General features: G+C 42.2%; 1 protein-coding gene across 1 annotated transcript in view; it reads left to right on the forward strand.

The window, feature by feature from the left end:
• The first annotated feature begins 2974 nt into the window (after window positions 1-2974).
• Window positions 2975-14109, forward strand: part of LOC138420236 (fatty acid desaturase 2-like protein FADS2B) — a 38403-nt gene continuing 27268 nt past the window's right edge. The window contains exons 1-2 of the mRNA XM_069553355.1: window positions 2975-3295; window positions 11825-11935. Coding sequence (XP_069409456.1) covers window positions 2975-3295; window positions 11825-11935 — 432 coding nt within the window. The remainder of the gene's footprint in view (window positions 3296-11824; window positions 11936-14109) is intronic.

The following is a 14109-nucleotide window of genomic DNA, read 5'->3' on the forward strand; positions in this document are numbered from 1 at the left end:
AGAATGCAGATATAAAGGCCATGATCCTTAGTAAGTGTCCCTGGGTGAAACTCAGGTGATTAAAATGAACACATACAACATTGTAGGAACCAGCACAAGGCTGGCACAAGATAGACACTCAATGTGAGCATGTTCGGATGAATTTTGTCTCTTACACTGAGCCATAAGACACTAATTATATTTGACTGGCTTGATCTTTAAAAAACAGCAATTATATATGATTTAACCTAATCAGCATTCTGATGGGATTAATCTTTGGGTATTGTTGGAGTATAGGGAAATAGCTACATGGAATAAAGCCCTGGCTTTTAAAAATTCAACTTTTTTCCTTGTTAGAAAAGCAATATATCAGAGAAGAATCTTTCTCCACTTTAACTGCCACTCCTCATGTGCAATCCATCATCACCTCTCCCTTGGAGTACTGCAAGAGCTTCTTTTTTTTTTTTTTTTTTTTTTTTTTTTTTCTGCAAGAGCTTCTTAACTGACTTCTCCACTTTCATTCTTCTTGCACTTGGGCATGAACTTGGGTGAGCATACATGTACACATGTACGATGGACATGAGTTTGAGCAAGCTCCAGGAGACATCAAAGGACAGGGAAGCCTGGTGTGCTGCAGTCCATGGGGTCACAAAGAGGTGGACATGACTGAGCAACTGAACAGCATGAAAGACAAACTGAACACATAGGAGACTTCCCTGGTGCTCTAGCAGTTAGGGGTTTGCCTACCGATGCCGCAGACACAGATTCAATCCCTTGTCCAGGAGGATCCCACATGCCATGGAATAACTAAGCCACAGCTATACCACAACTACTGAGCCCACACTCTAGGGCCAACAAGACAGCCGCCAAAGCCTGTGTGCCTAGAGTCCATACTGCACAGCAAGAGAGGCCACTTCAACAAAGAGCATCCCTTGTTCACTGCAACTAGAGAAAGCCCATGCTATGCAATGAAGACCAAGCACAGTGAAAATAAAATAAATAAATAAATAAAAATAAACAAACAGGACCTACGTAAAAGCTTTCCACAGCAAAGGAAACCACCAACAGAACAAAAAAGACAACTTACTGAATGGAAGGAAATATTGGTAAATGATATGAGCAAAAAGGGATCCAAACAACATAAATGGCTCATACAACTCAACCTCCAAAAAACAAACAACCCAGTTAAAATATGGGCAGAAGAAATGAATAGACATTTTTCCAAAGAAGATATGCAGGTGGCCAACAGATATATGAAAAGATGCTCAACATCATTAGTCATCAGGGAAATGCAAATGAAAACCACAATGAGGATTAAAGAAAAGGAAAAAAGAAAGAAAAGACAAAACCTCAAATTGTAAATAGAAACAAGAACAAAGTAACATATACACAAAAGAAACGAAAACAGAACGAAAAACAAAACAAAACACAAGAGAACTAAAGAAACTAAAGAAACCAAAAAAGAAATCGAACAATTTTTAAAAAGCTAAAAATAAATAAAACAAAACCAAAGTAGAGTGCCAACTGAAGAATAAAGCAAAGAAAACAAAACAGACAAAAATTCTCAGAAATCATTAAAAGATAATTAAAATGATTAAAAGATGAAATCTTCACACTTTTGGAAATAGGGATGGCTCTTGAGAATTTGGGCTTCCCTGGTGGCTCAGATGGCAAAGCATCTGCCCACAATGTGGGGGAGACCCAGGTTCAGTCCCTGGATTGGGACGATCCCCTGGAGAAGGAGATGGCAACCCACTCCAGTATTCTTGCCTGGAAAATCCCATGGACAGAGGACCCTGGTAGGCTACAGTCCATGGGGTTGCAAAGACTTGAACACCACTGAGCAACTTCACGTTCTTGAGAATATTATACTAAGTGAAAAAAATCAAGCAGAGAAAGACAGCTACCATATGACTTCACTCCTTTCTGGATACAAACGTGAAATGTTAAAAACAAACATACAGTGCAGTGGCTCCTCGAGTGGGAGTGCTGGGAGGATGGTAGAATGGGTAAAGAAGGTCAACTGCATGGCGACTGATGGAAAAACACTTTTAGTGGTGAGCATGCTGTAGTGCTTCAGAGGTTGAATTATAATTTCCCACACCTGAAATTTATGTAATGTTGTAAACCATGTAACCTTAATAGGGTGTTACAAACATTTTAAAGTCAAAAATGCTTTTTTTCAGAAATTTAAACCCTTAGGGAGAAATAACAGCTTTCAAAAGAACAATTTGCTGTATGACTGAGGGAATTCAAGCAGGGGTTCTATGACAGTCTGAAAGGGTGGGATGGGGAGGAGACGCAAAGGATATGGTCGTACCTGTGGCTGATTCTTGTTGATGTATGACAGAAAGCCACAAAATTCTGTAAAGCAATTATCCTTCAGTTCAGATTTTTTAAAAGAAAATTTTTAAGTAATCTGAGAAAAGCAGAAGAAAAGGAAAGTTTCCAATCTTAACAACAACAAAGAAAGAACATTTCCCAATTCCAGGAGGCGTTCATAGCCTCCTAGAGGTTTTGCAAGCTTCTGCTCATGTGTTGAGTTAAAACAGCTCTTCCTTTCAATGGGGGAGAGCTAATGAGCCTGACCCAGCATGATGCCAGTGCAGACAACAAAGAAGGAGCCCAGCCCCTCCTCCCAGGGGTCAGGCCACACCATCCACTGGGCTGTGATTGGCTTCAGCTCTTGACTAAAGGACACTTAATAATGAATAAGAACTCTGCTAAAAGATCAGCCAACAGAGAGAAGAGAGAAAGGTAGACCAAGTTCTGGAGTGTGGGGAAAGTCTTCATCAGGACAAAAAAGACTCAGGACAGAGAAGTGAGAGGCTGGGAAGGAACTCACTATCAGGTTTGCCAAGAGTCAAGTAGGCTAAACAGTTTTCTTTGAAGGCTTCTTACTTCACAGGAGAGGGAAAAGGTCATTCTGTAGTTCAATCAGGTGAGAATTAGAAATTCCAGGTGTCAAGCCAGAAATTCTAAAAGTACAAAGACAATGACATTTGAAGAAAAGCCTGAGGGCAATGGGAGCCTTGTAGATGAGAGCCAGCTGGACCTAGATGCGAAGCATCAGGCAAACGGGAAACCAGGAGCAAGTGGGAAAGCCAAGCTCTCTGCAAGGCAAGAGGCATATGCGAAGTGCAACTTGCCCAGAAAAAGCCTCAACACGTATACCTGGCAGGAGATCCAGAGACACAATCAGAAGACTGATCAGTGGCTGGTGATCAATCGCAAGGTCTATGATGTTACTGGCTGGGCAGACAGGCATCCTGGTGGGAGGCAGGTCCTCAAGCACTACGCTGGGGAAGACGCCACGGTAAGGAGCTCAAAGCCTGCCCTCTCTCTCTCTGTTCCAGGTGCTGGGTGGCTGGGACCTTGGCTGTCTTTCCAAAACCATTTCAAGTACCTGTTCAAGCTCCATGATCACTCATCTCCTCCCAAACCAACTTTTCAGTATTCCTATCCAGCAAAAACTTGAAAGCTAATTAAGCCTCAGGTCTAGCTATTATTTGCACTGGGTTTGGGGTGGGCTCAGATGCTAACAGTAGATACTATGTGTATTGCAGGTTTTGGTTTTTGTTCTTGGCATTATGTTTTTTGTTTTATTTGTTTGGTTTTGAAATGTAGTTATTGTCTTATAAGAAGGAAATTACAAATAGGTGAGTAAAATCTGGAAAAAACGTCGTGACCCAAGTAGAAATTTCTCAGACTCCTACAACTGGAGTGCGTGAAGTAGACAGCAGTCCATCTGGCGAGCATCAGAATGTTGAGCGGTGTTTGAAGCGTACAGTGACACAGAGTGGTGTCATCTGCATAACTGAGGTTACTGATACTTTGCCTGGCAATCTTGGTTCCAGCTTGTGCTTCATCCAGCCCAGCGTTTCTCATGAGATACTCTGCATACAAGTTAAATAAGCAGGGTGACAATATACAGCCTTGACGTACTCCTTTTCCTATTTGGAACCAGTCTGTTGTTCCATGTCCAGTTCGAACTGTTGCTTCCTGACCTGCATACGGATTTCTCAAGAGGCAAGTCAGGTGGTCTGGTATTCCTATCTCTTTCATAATTTCCCACAGTTTATTGTGATCCACACAGTCAAAGGCTTTGGCATCATCAATAAAGCAGAAAAATATGTTTTCCCAGAACTCCCTTGATTTACTGATGATCCACCGGATGTTGGCAATTTGATCTCTGGTTCCTCTGCCTTTTGTAAATCAACCTTGAAAATCTGCAAGTTCATGGTTCACGCAATGCTGAAGGCTGGCTTGGAGAATTTTTAGCATTACTTTACTAACATGTGAGATGAGTGCAATTGTGCCCTAGTTTGAACATTCTTTGGCATTGCCTTTCTTAGGGATAGGAATGAAAACTGACCTTTTCCAGTCCCATGGCCACTGCTGAGTTTTCCAAATTTCCTGGCATAATGAGTGCAGCACTTTCACAGCATCATCTTTTAGGATTTGAAATAGCTCAACTGGAATACCATCACTTCCACTAGCTTTGTTCATAGTGATGCTTCCTAAGGCCCACTTGACTTCACATTCCAGGATGTCTGGCTCTAGCTGAGTGACAACACCACCATGATTATCTGGGTCATGAAGATCTTTTTGTACAGTTCTTCTGTGTATCCTTGCCAACTCTGCTTAATATCTACTGCTTCTGTTCCGTCCATACCATTCTGTCCTTTATTGAGCCCATCGTTGTATGAAATGTTCCCTTGGTATCTTTAACTTTCTTGAAGAAATCTCTAGTCTTTCCCATTCTATTGTTTTCTTTATTTCTTTGCATTGACCGCTGAGGAAGGCTTTCTTATCACTCCTTGGTATTCTTTGGAACTCCACATTCAAATGGATATATCTTTCCTTTACTCCTTTGCTTTTCACTTCTCTTCTATTCAAAGCTATTTGTAAGCCCTCCTCAGACAGCCATTTTGCATTTTTGCATTTCTTTTTCTTGGGGATGGTCTTGCTCCCTTTCTCCTGTACAATGTCCCGAACCTCCATCTGCTCATCAGGCACTCTGTCAGATCTAGTCCCTTGAATCTATTTCTCAATTCCACTTAATGATACTTACAGATTTGATTTAGGTCATACTTGAATGGCATAACGGTCTTCCCCACTTTCTTCTATTTAAGTCTGAATTTGCTAATAAGGAGCTCATGATCTGAGCCACAGTCAGCTCCCAGGCTTGTTTTGCTGACTCTATAGAACTTCTCCACCTTGGGCTGCAGAAATATAATATATCTTTTATCAGTGTTGACGATCTGGTGATGTCCATGTGTGGAGTCTTCTCTTGTGTTGTTGGAAGAGGGTAAGTCTATTATACAAGACACAGGTGCATCAATTCCTATTATAGAACATATTGTTTATTTGATTGTTTCTTCAAAATATATGATTTAAAACTAATGCACAATGCTAATAACTAAAGTTAAGGCTTAGACCTTCTCACCTAGAAAAGCTTACCTATGAAAAGCCAGAAAAAACCTATATGTCCAACAAGAGGAATTAATCACATAGATTACAACATGTCCATATGAAGCATCCTGCATGCTAAGTTGGGCTAAGTTACTTCAGTCACCTCTGACTCTGGGCAACCCTATGGACTATAGCCCACTAGGCTCTTCTGTCCTTGGGGATCCTCCAGGCAAGAATACTGGGGTGGGTTGTCCTGCTCTCCTCCAGGGGAATCTTCCCTACCAGGAACCGAACCTGCACCTCTTATGTCTCCTGCATTGGCAGGTGGGTTCTTTACCACTAGCACAACCTGGGAAGTCCCAAGTTTTATACAAGTAAGTCAACTATATTTCCGGACTCCACAAAAGAAGTAAACACACACCTCTTGTGAGGTATGCACAAGAGCAGACAATTCAGAACAAAAAAGTCATGGTTATTACCAAAGCTGCATGCTAAGCCACCTCAAGTCTGAACATCAGGGCCTGAGAGAGACACTGAGAAACTCAAGCTCTTCATCAGAGTAAAAATCCAATATGACAGGAAAAAGTTTACAAAAGCCTGGAGGAAATATAGCAAAATTTGTTTCAACTGCTTGGAAGACTGCAAGGTGGACGAGGATAGAGCTGTGTGCAGGTCCAAAAGACTCATGTGGAATCAGCAGAGGCAAGGCTGGGGTGGGCAAGAGAGGAGGTGTACAGCGGTGGCATACAGATCAGGTTCACAGCGCGAGTAAGCACCAGCAGAATAGGTCTCCCGGCCTGGCCACATCCTTTGCTCAGCACAATCCTGGTCGATATGATGGCTTCAGGATGAGAAGAGGGGAAGGAGGAAGAGAGGATGAAGGGTGTGCGAGGTAAAGAAAGAGACAAGAGAAGGAGGGAGAGAAAGGGTCTTGAGTTCTGAGCAAAGGACTCTGGATTTTACCATCGCTGTAGGTCTTCCTCTCCTCCCACTGCAGGTAATGACACTTCTCTAGCCCAGCATCCCTCCCTACACCCAATCCTACAGGGAAACCAACCAGGATTCTAGCTGCCTGTAAAAGGAAAGTTGTCATCAGTCATAACTGCATCTTTTGTGGGCTGTCAACATTTTGTACTTTAAAATTAAATTTTCATTTGATTTTCATTTGAATGATGGTTCAAGTTGAAAACAAGGTACAAGAGTAAAGAGACAAGTGCAGTTAAAGGGCTAATGGGTGGCAAAGGCCATGAAGAGGGACTCTTTTTCAAACGTCAGCCTGGTGGTTAAGTAAAGGCTGAAGATCAAGAAGTGTTAGTCAAGGCAGAATGGATACAGGCATCTGTATGGCTGAGTCCCTTTGCTGTCCACCTGAAACTATCACAACATTGTTAATAGGCTACGGCCCCATATACATTTTTTTTTTTAAAAGAATCAAAACGAAGGAAAGAGTCCAGGGAACATGCTGAAGTCCTGAGAAAAGCACTGACAACAGAAATGAGGAAGAGGGGTGGATAACCAGGAGACATAATTTATAATAGGGGATAAGTGGCTGGGTAAGGAAGCAGGAGTAAGGAGTCTAAACTGTCTGATGGATGCCTTATGTAGGTAGGTGGGTGGCAGTTGCCATTATGAGATAATGAAGCCAGAAAGATGAACAGGTTTGGTGGGGGCAGTGGAGATAGAGTCTGGCCTGGAGCTTAGTTAAGTATATCACAGGAAAAAATCTCAAATAATAGAGTGAGTTATGGCAAAAATAAATAGATAAATAAATACCCCTCTGTTTATCCGTGTGGATGGAGGGGAATCTTGGTGACTTCATGTAAACATTCTCCACTCCAAAGTGGCTCTTTTCCCAAATGCAGGCAAAGACTATATTCTCCAGATAAATCAGCCTACTCAAAACTTGTGATCTCCCAGAAATATAAGGGACCTTGAGTTAGCATTTGCCTTGAAACAGGTGAGATCTGAGAAGGAACCAGAAGAGGAACTACCCAAAGGTGTAGGAATGGGTGTCCGCGGTTGGGTATTGAATATTCTGGTGAGGTGTTTTTTTTTGTTTTGTTTTGTTTTTTTTTTTTTTTCTTTCAGCTGTGCTGAAAGGCGTGTGGGACCTTAGTTGCCCAACAGGGATGGAACCCACACCCTCTATCCGAAGCATGGAGTCTTAACCACAAGACTGACAGGGAAGTCCCCTGTGAGCTTTTTGAGATAAGTAAATCAAAATCTATGTTCTAGTTATATTGTTTTGTGACTATATACATAAATTCACCATGGGTGGGTGGTTTTTTTTTTTCTGAATTTTGGGAAATTTCAACCCACTTCAGAGGAACCAAATAATGATAATAACATAAAAACATCATCATTTTAATAGCATCTGGTTCCAAAGCTTAAGCTTTCTGATGCTTGGCCAAGTCTTTGGCAAGGTTTTGTAATGACGGAATAAGTGAATGACGGAATAAATGAATGAAGGGATGAATGAGCCCATGGAGCCGACTAAGCAGCATCCACAGTCAGAAAGCAAATCGAAGCTCCAGAGATTAAGCAAATTTCCCAACATAAACAACATGCTGCACTGCTCCCTATAGTGTATTTTGGTGTAAATTTAATAGGCACACACTTTGATTGATTACAGAGCAATATTTGGCAAATGGAGTGTCTCCTGAATTTCAACCCACATACCCTCTAGGCCAAGTGCCTTGATGCGGGGCACAGCCTGTATACAGTAGTTAAATTATAAGGCATGATCCTTCTCAGGCCTTCTCACTTTACATACTTGTCTCTCCCACTAGGGATCATACTGCTCTTCCAATAATGGGCACACTTCCAGACCCCATTAAATATCAGCAAAAAATCAGCAGGATTTCAAAGTCACTGTGAAAGCAAAGATAATCACATCTTTCCTCTCTGCTGATACTGTTTGGGAAATGATCAGTTTTAAGAGGAGCTACTGTGTTAATTTATGAATAGGTTAGTAAATAGAGATGATGGTTGAGAAGTGAATCAAAAGATAACAGATGAAAATGAGAGATAACAAAGTAGTTAAGAGATCAGAAAATAGAGATGCTGAGGGAGGGGAAGAGACAGCAGTGCTTAAGATCCATATCCTTTGAACTCAATACTTCTCAACTTTCTCCTTTTTAGAGAAGTCATATACTGCTCTATTCATTCACCCTTCCCCTTATTCATCCGACATCTCTTGATCACATGTCATATTCCAGGCACAGCGAAAAACATCAGGTATAATTTAATCAATAATGAATTGTCTCAGTCTTCAAAAAAGTCAAAAACCACTAGAGAAGGCCTTTGTGAATACACAGGTTCACTGCAACATCCTTTGAAAAGCTTTAGGAACAAAGTGTCATGGGAGTCCAGAAGAGATCATAAATAACTTTCCTACCTGTGTTAAGAAGCCATATTTCATCTGGATGTTCAAGACTGAGAAGGAACTTTTAAGTAGAAAAAAAAAAAATGGAGGAAAGCAGTCAAGGCAAAGGGAGCAGCAGGTATTAAAAGCTTCAGAACTGTACAGGGTCCTGGAGTGTTTATCGAATAGGGAGAGTTCCACTGGACAGGATGAGGCATGAAGCGTATGGTGAGAGGTCAACCTGGAGAAGTAGGTTGGGGCCACAAAGTGATGTACATCATTAAAACCTAAGGTGGGGAAACACATAACTAACTGCCTAGCATGCACATACTGATTTCAACATCCTCCCAAACAATCTTGTGTCACCCTTCTTTCAGGAAAAGAACTGTACATGTTAAGGCGGGAATGGACCTTTATGGCTTCCTGGCTGTAAAGCCACATAGCCTTGAGTTCAGTTCCCGGCTCTCCCACTTACTGTGGCAATGTTCTGAGATTTGGAGTCTTTATATGTATAACAAAGATGATGGAACCTCACAGAAGTAAGTTGATGATGTTGAGTTGGCCCACAGAGCGCCTTGTACACAGGATACACTAAAAACATGGTGTTACTCCCTCTCCCCTTCATTTACCCCTGGACTTTCTTCAGGAGGAGCATGCTTGTCAAATAAAGTTAATTAAGAAAAAATAACAACTCATTTTTGAAGGTCTTTTGAGAAGATTTCACAACTTACTCAGTATCTAGACTCTAATAGTGAATTCCTTCAAACTGAATATTCTAAGACTGCCTGAGTCATATTTGTACTGCCCATTAATGCAATGAAAAGAGTTCCACACAGCAGGGCAATTCTTACTCTTCTGGAAAACTCTGTAGGTCTTCAGGCTTTGTTGTCACAGTATTGACCTGTGAATCTTGCTGAAGATCAGAAGAAACAGTGAACCCAGAGTAATATTAGCATCAGCAAACTGTTCCAGGGCTCTGGGCGACTTCTCAGAGTAAGATGCAAGTCCAGGGCCTCACCCCTGCTCTGCACCCTGACCTTGATCCCTCAGAGCATTTCTCGCCCTCCTCTGTTCCTTAACAGCAGGCAGACCATGATTTTCCAGTATGGGCCACCCTGAAATGTTTTAGTCACATGGTTAATCACCAGATGACTCTCATCCTGGTTAGGTAAACTAACTTTAGGGTCGTTGAATGTGACAGCGAAAACACATCTTTGAAAGCAGCATTTCCCAAGGGGGTCAGAGCAAGTGTGCAAAGGCAGAAGGAGCAGCAGGTCCTGGACTGGTTCTCACGGATACAAATCCCTTCTTCCATCACTGAATCCAGAAGAGTGAGTCTAAAGAGTTGATATTGCACCCTTCTGAATAGCCTCATTCATGTTATATATATACATACAAGCCTATACATATGAAAATGCTCCATGTGTAGGTTTGTATGTAGTTCTAGATGTATCTAAAGTTGCTTTAGATTTTGAAGATGGAGGGTTCATTGTCTTCACTAAAACAATTCAGAGCTCACTCCGAGTGGAGTATGGAAAGAAAATCTCTGAACTGTTATATTTTATTGAAGAGAAGGAAGGCAGGTGGCTCTTATCCTGTGTATCTTAGTCATTCAGTCGTGTACAACTCTTTGCAAGGCCGTGAACTGTAGCCCATCAGGCTCCTCTGTCCATGGAATTCTCCAGCCCAGAATACTGGAGTGGGTGCCATTCCCTTCTCCAGGGGATCTTCCCAACCCAGGGATCTAACCGGGGTCTCCCGCGTTGCAGGCGGATTCTTTACCATCTGAGCCACCAGGGAAGCCCAGAGGCACACGTATAGGAAAGAGAGCTAATATGTTTGAGAATTTACTATAAACCACTCAGATTCTAATCAGCTCACTTAATTTTTATAACTTTATAGATTGAGTAGCTATTACCCTCACTCCCATGTTAGGGAAGAGAAAACAGGAGTATGGACTGGTCAAGAGACTTGTCCACAATTACACAGCAAGCATAGACTTATGTGTAGGAAGGCTGCTCGGGGATCCAGTTTCTTAATCAGCACTCTGCAACACCACCACTCCAGGGTATTGTGTGTGGATTCCACATATTCAAATTAATAAACCTTGGTTATTTTTCTTCATATTGACCATTCCTATTCTCAAAACCATAATAGCAAGAAGTCCAGTGTCTTACTCTTGGAGAAACCTCCTTCCCCCAAAGCAGTTTAAATCCCTGGAGGAAAAAAAAAAAAAAAAAAAGGTCTATGTCTTATTTCCAAACTTAAGCAGGACATGAGAATCAACACTGCTTCTCATAGCCACTTGTTGTTACTACTTAACATGAGAGTGCAGTTGGAAAAATATAGTGGGTCAGCTCTATTTTGTGCCTGTCTCCAGCCCCTACAAAGAATGCTATGGTGCTTTTTTGTTTGTTCGTTTGTTTTTCTTTTAGAAAGAATGCTAAGGCTTCTTCAGTGATAAACTTAGCCAAGAAAGTGCCACTTTAGACAACTAAGGGTTGGAGGGCTTTGCTCCCATGCTCTCTTAGACATTTGTTATCATCATCAACTTTAACTTGTCTTTCCTTGGAAATAACTCAATTCAAGAGCCTCTGTCCCCTGGTCCTTGACCAAGAACTAAAAGGGAAACTGATAGACGTGGTTTGTATAGGCAGTCTTGGTTTCTGCACGCTCCAAACGGTGTGGGCAACTTCCACACCAAGCCTGAGGTTTGACTCTAAAGATTCACCATGGCCCACAATCTCAAAGCCAACTACTTCTTCTCATGCTCAATAAAATAAACAACGATCTCTTCCAATGCTTGGGGATCAACTTTCCACCCAGGACTTGCCTAGTAAGCCATGCACTCAGTGGGTGGATCTCCAGTGTGAGGCTCTCATAGAAGAATTTCAAGGGTAACACTGATCAATGAACTTGAAGTGTCAACCTAGAGTTAGAAGTAAATGCTCTATAACATAGTCTGTGCTGATTCCTAAGGTTGGTACAGAATGAGGTAAGAAAGGGGAGATATCTGTAAGTAAGCATGTCATTTTTAAGCCTCTAACAGTTCTCTCTGATTCACAGGACGTCTTCAGAGCCATGCATCTGGACCCTGACATTGTGCGGTTGTACCTTAAACCACTGCTCATCGGAGAGCTTGCTCCAGAAGAGCCCAATCAGGAGAGAAACAAAAATGTGAGTGAGGTCTCGGGACCCAAGAGTATGTGGAGAGATGAGGAAGAGGTATATTTCAGGGCCAACTTATCATTTTCTGTGGGAAACCAGCCATTCTGCCTGGGAGAACCTGCAATAGCATAAATGCTGCTAAGTCACTTCAGTCATGTCCGACTCCATGCGATCCCATAGACGGCAGCCCACCAGGCTCCCCCGTCCCTGGGATTCTCCAGGCAAGAACACTGGAGTGGGTTGCCATTTCCTTCTCCAGTGCATGAAAGTGAAAAGGGAAAGTGAAGTCACTTAGTCGTGTCCGACTCTTAGCAACCCCATGGACTGCAGCCCACCAGGCTCCTCCATCCTTGGGATTTTCCAGGCAAGAGTACTGGAGTGGGTTGCCATTGCCTTCTCCAAATAGCATAAATGAGTGGATTCCAAATATTTCAAAATAATGACATCCTCCTGAGATCCTCAGAATTCTTAAGCCTCTGAGAAACAAAGGAATGGGATGCTTGGCCCTGTGCCAAACGGTAATTCCATGTTTCTAACTACCTACTTCTTGCCACACAACTTACAAGTAACTTCTTTTTCCATGACTGCTTACAATTGTTTGATGTTCCCTGTTAAACCAGTTTCCATGAGAGCAGAGACTATGTCAATTTTGCTCATCCCTCAGTCCTCAGTACCTACCGGTGCAGGATTGGACCTGTAGTAGGAATTCCATAAATAGCTGTTGAATCAATGATGTGACTATATCCTAATTATAGTTCTTTTTACAATTGGAGAAATTACAGTTCCAGGAGAATAAACTACCTTCTGTAAAGCAAAGACAGGAACTCCAGCTCACCTCTTCCTGGCTCCAGACCTTTGGGTATTCCCCACGAAAAGCACCACTTTTTTATTTCACCAAGACTTTGGTTGACTGAAAAACTGTCTTCAAAGGGCAGGGCCTCCATAAGACTAGAATTCACTAGAATGGTTGCACACAAAGCTTAAAGGGATTTTAGGTAATATTAAGCACTTTTTTTTGCACTTCATGTTTTAAAACAGCTTACAATTGTACCATTCTTTTGAAATACTTTGTACAAGGTGGTGATCCAGATATCACTGTGCGGCAGAAAGAATATGAATTATATTTCCATTTTAAGAAATGAAGAAACAAACTCACAAGGGGATAGCAGGAATCTGAGGAAAGAGGACTGGTTAAGTGCCGGCCCAAGACGAATACTTAGGCTCACTCCTGAGGTCCATGTGCTTCCCTCAAGGCTGTGTGTCAGGAAGCAACGCACGGTACTGAGATGAGTGGGCCATCAGGCACACAGCCTGGACACAGCCCGGTTCCTATGACAAGGTGTAGGAGCCGAGATATTGTTGTTCGGTCAGTAAGTCATGCCTGACTCTTCGCGACCCTGTGAACTGCAGCACACCAGGCCTACATGTTCCTACACTATCTCCCAGAGTTTGCTTGAACTCATGTCCATTGAGTCCATGATGCCATCCAACCATCTCATCCTCTGTCGCCCTCTGCTCTTCCTGTTCTCAACCTTTCCAGGCACCAGGGTCTTTTACAATGAGTTGGTTCTTTCCATCAGGTGGCCAATGTATTGGAGCTTCAGCTCAACCATCAGTCATTTCAATGCAAATTCAGGGTTAATTTCCTATAGGGCTGATAGGTTTGATCTCCATGCTGTCCAGGGGACACTCAAGAGTTTTCTCCAACACCGCAGTTCAAAAGCAACGATTCTTTGATGCTCAGCCTTCTTTCATGTCCAACTCTCACATCCATACCTGACTACTGGAAAACCCATAACTTTGACTATATGGACATTTGTTGGCAAAGTAATGTCTCTGCTTTTGAATATGCTATTTAGGTTTGTCACTGCTTTTCTTCCAAGGAGCAAGCATCTTTTAATTTCATGGCTGCAGTCACCAGCTTCAGTGACTTTTGGAGCCCAAGAAAATAAAGTCTGTCACTGTTTCTATTTTTCCCCATCTATTTGCCATAAAGTGATTGGACTGAATGCCATGATCTTCATTGTTTGAATGTTGAGTTTGAAGCCAGCTTTTTTACCCTCCTCTTTCACCTTCATCAACAGACTCTTTAATTCCTCTTCACTTTCTGCCATTAGAGTGGCATGATCTTATCTGAAGTTGTTGATATTTCTCCCAGCAATTTTGATTCCAGCTTCTGCTTC

Source organism: Ovis canadensis, chromosome 15 (genome assembly GCF_042477335.2).
Source record: "Ovis canadensis isolate MfBH-ARS-UI-01 breed Bighorn chromosome 15, ARS-UI_OviCan_v2, whole genome shotgun sequence".
Classification (NCBI taxonomy): domain Eukaryota; kingdom Metazoa; phylum Chordata; class Mammalia; order Artiodactyla; family Bovidae; genus Ovis; species Ovis canadensis.